General features: G+C 34.3%; 1 protein-coding gene across 1 annotated transcript in view; it reads left to right on the top strand.

Annotated features, from left to right (window-relative positions):
- Positions 1-365: 365 nt before the first annotated feature.
- Positions 366-9,771, top strand: part of LOC142337139 (G-protein coupled receptor daf-37-like) — a 37,351-nt gene continuing 27,945 nt past the window's right edge. The window contains exons 1-2 of the mRNA XM_075386243.1: positions 366-779; positions 7,061-7,171. Coding sequence (XP_075242358.1) covers positions 626-779; positions 7,061-7,171 — 265 coding nt within the window. The 5' untranslated portion in view covers positions 366-625. The remainder of the gene's footprint in view (positions 780-7,060; positions 7,172-9,771) is intronic.

The raw sequence follows: 9,771 nt of genomic DNA, 5'->3' as shown, positions 1-9,771 counted from the left end.
CTGCGTTAAAGGAAATAAACAATGCTTATGAATAACTAGGTATGAATAAAGCTTTTGAAACAGTAATGGAACTTTACAATTCTCGCCGTTTGGGGAGGGGATTGATATTGAATTCACTTATTTGTTCAGATTGATGATTTGACACTACAGCAAACAATTCGGTCATTTAGAGTTTAAGATGTCAGGATTGAAGTTTGTCATGGCCGATGAATCTAGACACATGTACCTATATACCATATGCAAGTGATTATCGATGATCGAACTATCGTTTTGTTTGTTTGCTGGACAAATCATTAGCCCACTTTAGCAAATTATACTTTATCAAAGCCACCTTTGTTCAAACACGACCGTCGTGTGATATCAAACAAAAGCGAAGCTAACTTAGCGCACAGTGCGCTTAAAATAATGCTTAAACATTGCATTAGTAAAACCAAACGTATAATAAGCTAACAGGATGCAAATATTACTGCACATGTCGAAATTTAAAATAAATATCCAACAATTGTTCTAACAAATTGTAAAAACGAAATACAAAATTGTAAAACAAACTTCCCCTGAAGATTCAAACACTAATTGGTGCAAGTGATTACATTTATAACAGGTAGTTTTGATTTATAACTTTCTGATGGGTGACTTAAAATGCCATGATGTTCCGGCTGCGTTGTACATTTCTTATGTTACTTTCGCACTAGGAATTGTTGGCTTGGCTCTAAATATTTTATCCTTTTTCGTCTGGAGACGGTGTGACAGGAAAACAGCAGCTCACATTTATTTAAAAGGTTGGTTTAAGCTCATACATTCTATAGGCAAAAATTGATACTATTTAGGAGAATATGCAAATTGAGTTTTTCATTGTATTAGACTAAACATACAGGATCGTTTCTACCATCGCCTCCCCTTCTATACCATTGTGGTTAGAAGTGTATTTGTGGAAAGTTAATGCTAATCTCTGATTGGTCAAAATATTGCCCGCTCAAATTTTATTCCAGAATATCCTCCCCCTTTTCCATAAAATGCAACATACAGTTGATGCGAATTTAAATCCGGTAGCTGCTTTTGAAAACTGCTCGAATATGGGAAATACAACCAAGTTCAAATTGTGCACAAGATGAATGAAACATATTCAATGATAGAACCTGTACTTGTTCAAAACGTAAAATTGGCTAAGAGTCATGATACCTTGCTTGATTAACAAAAAAGAAAAAGCTTGCTCCAGTACAATCAAATGAAAAACGCAATTTGGCGAACGCAAACAGGGTTGGTGTTGTTGGAGCTGATCTTTGCGTAGGAAGAGCATAATCGGAAAAAAATCAAATAATGCTTAAGAAAAGAATAATGAAAATGAATACTAAAATTTCGTGAGTATTGCGTTGGAAGAAATTTGCAGCCCAGGAAGCAAAAACAGATAACTATTTTTGTATCCGTCATTCTGCCGAGATTGCTATCAAAAATCGGTCGGAAGTATCCACGTCTGTGAGGTCAGAAGCGAAAAGCTGACAGAACAGCAAAGTTATAGTAGAAAAATACAAAAATTATATTAGAAAAGAATGGAAACCATCTAACGAATTGATTAGCATACTGTCATACTCGGTCTGGCGCCCGGAAAACAGACTGCTGGCCGTTCTAAGGGAGAAAACGTAAAACGCAAAAGGTGACGAAAGCCAAAAGTAAGGAGAATCAATCACGAAACACCGACAAACTCGGAGAACTCAAATCAAAATAGTGGTTAGAATAATTCAAACTCTATTTGAGGAAGCCAGAAGACCGCAGTCACAAGTTTCTATACGTCAAAGCCAAACAAATTAAATGGTTTCTCCAGACGTATCCTTCACATAATTGATGCAGATATAACCAAATCGTCAAATCGATTGAAACAACTTGCCAATTATCCACAAAAAATTAACTGAAAAACACCCCGGGTTGAGATTTCATTTCAGCGCGTTTTTTAACAAACGTAAAATACGGAATACAATTAAAGGGAATGGCACACGATTAGTGAAACAAGGTAAAACGAAGTAAAATGGTACCTGATTTTTAAAAGTTAAAATATTGTAATTTATAATTGTTTAATGATAAACATAGGATCGTAGTGAAACTTGGGCAAATCAAACGGAGTACGGCCGAGTGAAATGAGCCGAATTGAGCTGGAGTACTGTGCGCAACAAATCTATCAAATTAGAGTTAAACAGAACCGGTGTATCGGAGCTGGCTGGCGTAATACTCTCAGCCATAATGAACTCTCCGAAATCCGTTCCTGCAGCACACGTTGCTGCGTTACTCAGTACCCGAGTCGAAAACAGAAGTTAATCTTGTAAGATTTTGCAAGATTCTTGCAAAGAAAAGTTAATCTTATAAGATATTACAAATTATTCTTGCAAGATCCTAATCTTGTATGATTCTTGTGAGAATCTTGAAAAATTAGCTTTTTTGTAAGAATCTTGCCACTAGTATAGAAAACAGCCAAAACCTGCTAAAATGAAGAACTAATGTCAGTTGACAACACCATCCCGTTGAAAAAGAACTTTAACCCATAAAAAAAATTCAGACAGTTGCTTTTTAAAATATCAGATCTACAATCAAAACTTATTTCAACTGACTTGGGTAGTCAAATTTAGATACTCCAAAAATTCCTCAGCAAATAAAACACACATTTTCCTCCTAAAATAGAGACTGGTTTTCCAAAGTTCTTAGATCAACACGGAATCGACTTTATTTTTTATTAAAAGCTTCAAAATTGGTTTTGAGTCATCTCAGTGTCGTATTCTTCACCACAGCGGTAATTATCAGGGAATCAGACTATAAGAACTACATCTGATTTTTAAAAGCAACTAACTTAAACTAAAATAATTATCTTGTCGTTCTTTTTTCCAAATTAGAGAACCAATCATTCTTTTTCGGCTCAGTCACTTTTCGGCTTTGATCTGGAAAAAGCATGTTTATTGATGTTGTTGGTTAGATGAAAACCTACTTTGTTGATTTGGATATTTCATCAGCAAAAAATACTCTAAGATTTATCGAAAAATTGATGAGGTTGATTCAAATTTTTGTAATATCTGAACTTCAACAGAATTGTTAAAATGAACAAAAATTATCAGGTGTTAGAAAATTCTTGAGTACAAAAATTACTTTCAACTATATTGGTTAGACAAAATCAGTGCACCAAATGCGCGCAGCTCATTTTTATTTATCGCTGTGATTTACTTCTATCTATGTAGTCAATGATTGCTTCAGTTTTTCTTGCAAGCTTCAGGCAGTATTTCTATTGCTTATAAAAAGTTCATTTTGTAAAATAGATTTTATGCAACACGGTTTGATCAAAAATCGAGGCGATGGTTTTTGTTTATTTGAACAAGTTTGGTGAAATTCAGATATCACAAAAATTTGAAGAACTAAACCTCTTTCACGTTCACCATTGGTGTAAAGAGTCAGCAACATCCTATGTTAATGCTATTTGTCAACAGCAAAATATCTATATATCTCTCTAGTCAAACAACGCAGTAAATGAAATCCGGCTAGCAAATATTTTGGCAAACTTCTACTTTTTGATGCAGCATTACATAGGCAGGCAATTTCCAGGTCTCTTGCAATATAGGTCTGGGGGTGTATTATATACTGCTTTCACCAGGCAAATATGTAGACCTCGCCAATCAACCAATGCAGTAAATTAAATCCCGCTATCAGCTTTTTTTGTTTTGGCAAACGTCTAGTATTCTGATGCAGCATTGTAAAAGCAAATAGTTTCCAGGTTTGTTGCTATTTAGGACTGGATGTTATATCAAATACCTCATTTTTGAAAGCACATTGCACTTCTTTACGACTTTTTTAAGAATCCGTTGAATTTTGTGTAGAAATTTGGTTTTGGCTCAGAGTACTAAAGTTTTTCTGATATATCGAACGTCAAATACATGCGTTGGCCCGCCAAAATTCGGACTTCAGTTAAGATATAAATAACACTCTCAACCTTGTTCTGACAAAAGCTTGTTTTCTTTGAATTTTTGACAACTCTTTAAAAAAGACGAGAACCATCTGAAATGAAAGATTATTATCTGTATTTGGACGTTAGAAACCAGTGCTTATCAATTGTAGTAAAAAATGTGCAAGCAAAATCACTCAGACCACTGCCGCTGATTAACATCAAATTTGTAGATTTCCAGCGGTGTCGCAGAAACTGGTTCACGGAGAACTCTCTTGCACCTTATCCGAGTCAAAAATAGAATACAATCTTGTAAGATATTGCCACTGTCGCTGATTAACATCAAAATTGGAGATTTCCAATGGTGTAGTTGGCGCCGTCAAAAATGAGTTACATTCAATCCCCGACCTGATAACCTATTAGCCTATGAGGAGAACACCAGTAAAGAAACAGTGGGCACTAAATGTGCCCGCAAATATTCAAATAAAAACAAAAAAGGAGGGATGAAGAGAAGCACGCACGAAAGGTCCTCTAATAGGTTCTCTGGTAGGGGCTTGGCTGTGCCCGATTTTTGCCTCCACAAACTTTGGCTTTAGACTTTTTGCGCTTGCCTACTTAGGTGTCTGCCGCAGTTCCTAGGCTTCTTTCTGAGGGGATATCAATGCACATTTAGCAAGGAATTTTTCTTGCTGTTTTGTGTTGCTCAGTTTTTTCTTTTTATTAAAGATTTGCCACACAACGATGGCGACGAGAGGACATCCGTGACCAAAGAAGAAATCAAAGAAAAGTTCAAGGAATAGAAAAAGACAAACGCAAAATAGTTGAAAAGATGAAAAAAGCAACATCGTGAAGGACCTTCCTTGGTTTTGTTGTTGTTATCGTTTGAAAATACGATGCCTTTGTTTTTCTTGTGATGCCTCTTTTTATTGTCGACAATTTTCACGCTGTAGGATAGACGCAGGTCGTCGCTTTTTCAGTATGTGTTCCTACAACGTAGGATAGGTCACTTTTGGCTAATCTTGGGTGCTTTCTACCTAGGTTTCTAGACTATTTTGCAAGAAACTGAATCTTGCAATATCTTGCACGAAAAAGTTAACTTCTAACAATCCTTTAAGAAAAATAATTATTTTTGTAAGAATCTTGTAAGAAAAAGTTAATCTTGTAAGCTGTTGTAAGAATCTTGTAAGAATCTTGTCAGAAAATGTCAATTTTGTAAGAATCTTGAAGGAATCTTGTAAGAAAAAGCTAATCTTGTAAAGATAGGTCACTTTTGACTGATCTTGGGTTCTTTTTACCTAGGTTGCCAGGCTATTTTGCAAGAAACCGAATCTTGCAATATCTTGCAAGAAAAAGTTAATCTTCTAAGAATCTTGTACGAAAAATAATTATTTTTGTAAGAATCTTGTAAGAAAAAATTAATCTTGTTAGTTGTTGTAAGAATCTTTTAAGAATTTTGTCAGAAAATATTAATCTTGTAAGCTCCTGTAAGCATCTTGTACGATCTTGTAAGAACCTCGCAAGATCTTACAAAATTAACTTCTTTTTTTGCTCAAGTAAGGTGAAAAAGAGTTCTCCGGGAACGAGTTTCTGCTACACCGCTGGAAATCTACAAATTTGATGTTAATCAGCGGCAGTGGCCTGAGTGATTTTGCTTGCACATTCTTTACTACAATTGATAAGCACTGGTTTCTAACGTCCAAATACTGAAAATAATCTTTCATTTCAGATGGTTCTCGTCTTTTTTTACCGGGTTGTCAATAAATCAAAGAAAACAACGCATATATTTTACGTTCGATATATCAAAAAAACTTGAGTAATCTGAGCCAAACTCAAATTTCTACACAAAATTCAACGGATTTTGAAAAAGAGTCATAATGAAGTGCAATGTGCTTTCAGAAAGGAGGTATTTGATATAACATCCAGTCCTAAATCGCAACAAACCTGAAAACTATTTGCTTTTGCAATGCTGCATCAGAATACTAGACGTTTGCCAAAACAAAAAAGCTGATAGCCTGATTTAATTTACTGCATTGGTTGATTGGAGAGGTTTACATCTTTGCCTGGTGACAAATCCCATTAAAATAGGATATTTCTGACTCTTTACACCAATGCAGGAACACATAAAGGAGGCGTAATTGCTTCAACTTGTTGTGATATCCGAATTTCAAAAAAACCTGTTCAAATTAACAAAATCTATTGCCTCATTTTTCGATCAAACAGTTCGTATGCTCACACTTTTTCCTCTAAAGTGGATATTACTGATCTGTTTCTTCTTATCTCAAAAAGAGTTGCATAAATTTTATTTCAGAAAGATAACTATGTCATATCAATAGAAACACTGACTGAAGCTCCCAAGAAACTCTGAAGCACTCGTCGACAACACAAAAAACATCACATCGAAAATTAAAAATGAGCTACGCGCAGTTGCAATTGCCTCTAAGGATGAAATGCATACATGCTATACTATTTAAGGAGTATAATATTTATGTTTACACCCGAACACAACTAAGTAGATTTATCTGTTGTTACTGATGTTGCCTTGATGCGACACCTCCTAAGTCACTTCTGGAAGGGACATTGACAAATATACTGTGAAGGAAAAAAGAATAAATACAGTTGCAGTTTCTGGGGTTTTAACTACAGTTGATGCATTGACGCAAATGATACATAGTTGTCTGTCCGCGAATGTCAAATATCATCAGAAATTTCTGTATCAGAGATACTGGACAGAAATTTTGCAGTCGAACAAAAAATATACATACAAAGTTTTTTGAATCACAAGAAACCAGGAAGTGATTGTTAATGGGAGACGGTTCCACAAATTCAACAAGCTCGTCAACAAAATTACGTATTGGAGACGTGCAATTATAAATAAATAACTGACAAGAATAAAGTAATTTCTGCTTCCGCAGAAGTTATTTTGCAGCGTAAAGTCGATTTCACTCTTCAATTTCCAATGACTGAAATTTCCATATGGGGAACTGACTTTTCGTCCTGGAAGTTTGTAAGTAAAATTTTTTACTCGTAAAATTTACTCGCAAAATTTTGTACCGGTAGGCGCTCGTAATGAATTGTTGAACTAGATGCCACTTCTACAATAGTGTTTATTTCACATGCAACTTCATTTGTCTTATCAATCTGTTTTAGCGTTAGCGGTTGCAGATAGCATAGCAATAATATCGGACGCTTTCATTGATGGCTTGGACTGCTTTCGTGGCAATAAAATATTCGACTTCAACAGACATATTTGCGTATTTGGTGAGTCACAGTTAAACTGTACTTATTAATTCTAATTAACTATTTTTTTCAACAGTTTTATGGAATGAAAATACTTTATTTAATTAAATAAAGTATTTTCATTCCATAAAACTGTCAAAAAAACGTGTGTAGTTCTTTGACCTTACTAGAATCCGCTTACATAATAGACTAGTCTAATCTAGGTTGATTTTTTCTGTGTTTGCATACTTAAACCAGATTAAGCGTTCAAAAAAATTTTTACTTTCGTGCTCATTTCATCATCTTTCAATACAACAGCTTAAAAAAGAGCTTGTGAAAAAAAAATTCTTTAAAAATATTTTCCTTATACGCTCATTCACACGAAAAATCGTGTAATTTTGCATCACAGGGAAGAAAATTTTCTCATGTGAAATCACACGAGACGCTTTTGTCGCGCGAACAATCGTGTGACTTTTCATCACGCGATAAAAAATCGTGTGATTTCTTCACTCGAGAAGTTTTTAGACAGTGTACAGTCTCATCGTTCGTATACAGATTAATGAAAAACTTAAATTCTTTGTTTGATTTTATTTGTCATATATGGGCACAAGGATCACCATTTTTCGGAAAGGTTTTGCAGTTTCGCTCAATATTCAGTATACCTGACCGTACATTGAGCAACAAAACTACCATAAAAGTGGTGACACACACGAACGGTATTACAATGATTCCAATTTCTCTTCATTCTTTTCAGAAAATTAGTTGCTGTCTGCAAGAAGCAAAATTTTATGCAGTCAACAATTAGCGGAAACAACTTGAAAACAATACATTTCATGATGAATGCTTAGTGAAAATCGCAATTCGAAAAAAAATAAATATTGAAACTGATACCAAAAATGTTGATAGGATCGCAGGAATGTTGACAAATATTTGAATTCGTCTTCACTCGATCTTCAGCATTGCTGCATCCTGGCTCAACACAACAATTATTGCTCTCACATATTAGCACAACAAGTATTTCAGAATTTCAAAAAGATTAAAAGAGAAAATTTTTCTGAAAACTAATTCTGTTAATTAAGTAACTAACCTCTACAAATATGCAATAAAAATTTAGCTAAAATATTTTTGTTTTCATTAGTTTCTTTAGTTTAAGGCAGTAGTGATTCAAGATTTGCTTCCAGAAAAGTGAAGTATTAGCTTGAAGTGGATCCTAAAATGAGTTTATTTTCTATTTTAGCGCAAGATTTGACATAATTTCAAACCTTCGTAACTCAAGATATCGTTATGAAATCAAGAACAATATAATTAGGTCGTTACCAAAACTGAGCTTGATTAATGTGAAAAACGCTACAGTAACCGAAATGGCGTCAAAGAAATAAACATCCACACTCAATCACTCCTAGATGAAAATCTCGGTATATTTTATTGAGTTCGTAACGCTATAAATTTTTTACACTGGAGCCAGATTGAGAACGACATGAAATTCGTCTAAAAAGTGGAATCGGCGGAAAACTCCCAAAATTACCGCCGAAATTTAGCAAGTTTAGAGTTGTCATTACGCATTCAGAACAGCTAAACAGGAAAAACGCATACCTTCAAAATGTCAACCATTTGAGTCAGAAACTGATAAATCAAATATTTTCACAGGGAAATAGTTCGTAAACTGAGAATGCCCAGCAATATGTATTTTGGTTCTGTTTCTTGAACAATCAGAACGCCCTAATTGCGAGATAAGGAATTGGGCATTCATTTAGATCCGAAAAAAATCTTTTTACCTCATTCCAATTAGATCTAGTGTTGATATGTTTCATTCAAGGTGGTTTTTGGTCTAGTAAAAACAGCTCTAAGTTTGCCTTAAATACAGCGGCAATGTTAAATTTTCCTACGATTGTTTTTTTTAAAATAGAAAGTGATTTTTTAACATCAATAATATCAGACAGAAAACTAATAAAAGAGAAAATAAGTCTTGTAGGCTATGATTTGATTACTGCTTTGAACACATTTGTTAATGTGTTGCATTTAAATTTTGTCCGATATAAATATTCCTAACTGATAGACTTAGTTGCACTGATTGTACAATTGAACAACTGACTGATTCTACAGAAAGAATAACACAAATAACACAAAAATGATATATATTTTTTATTCACTTTTATGACAACTACTTTGTGTAAATTTAGGATTTATAGGTTACGCAAATCAGCTTGCAAATCCGCATTCGGTTGGAAAATCAAGTCATCGAAAAAACTGATTTTAAAAAATCTATATCTCGTTGAATAGTTAAAATAAAGAAGTATTTGTCTTTAGTTGGTCATTTTTTCGGAGCGCCACTTTATGGAAGAGGTTCTAAATGACAAATCCTTCTAACGACTCACAAAAAGGACTTATTGTTCTACAAAATTTAACGAATCGAAGAGTAGTAATTATTCAGCAAGGGTGCTTATGTTTTTTAATTTTGAGGTGGAAAGGTTTTGTTAGGGACATTTTTGGCCATGTTGACTGAATACGATAATTTCGTCTATATCAGTTTGCCAACTTCAACCCAACCCCTTGCCAAATACCGCAAAATAGCATCTTAACATACATGCAAACAAACACAAACACACACACACACAAATGCACACAAACACACATACACATAT

The sequence above is a fragment of the Convolutriloba macropyga genome, chromosome 3, assembly GCF_964194025.1.
Source record: "Convolutriloba macropyga chromosome 3, txConMacr16.3, whole genome shotgun sequence".
NCBI classification, from domain to species: Eukaryota; Metazoa; Xenacoelomorpha; order Acoela; family Convolutidae; genus Convolutriloba; species Convolutriloba macropyga.
Note: the sequence above shows the minus strand (reverse complement) of the source record. Positions and strands in the feature narration are given on the sequence as shown.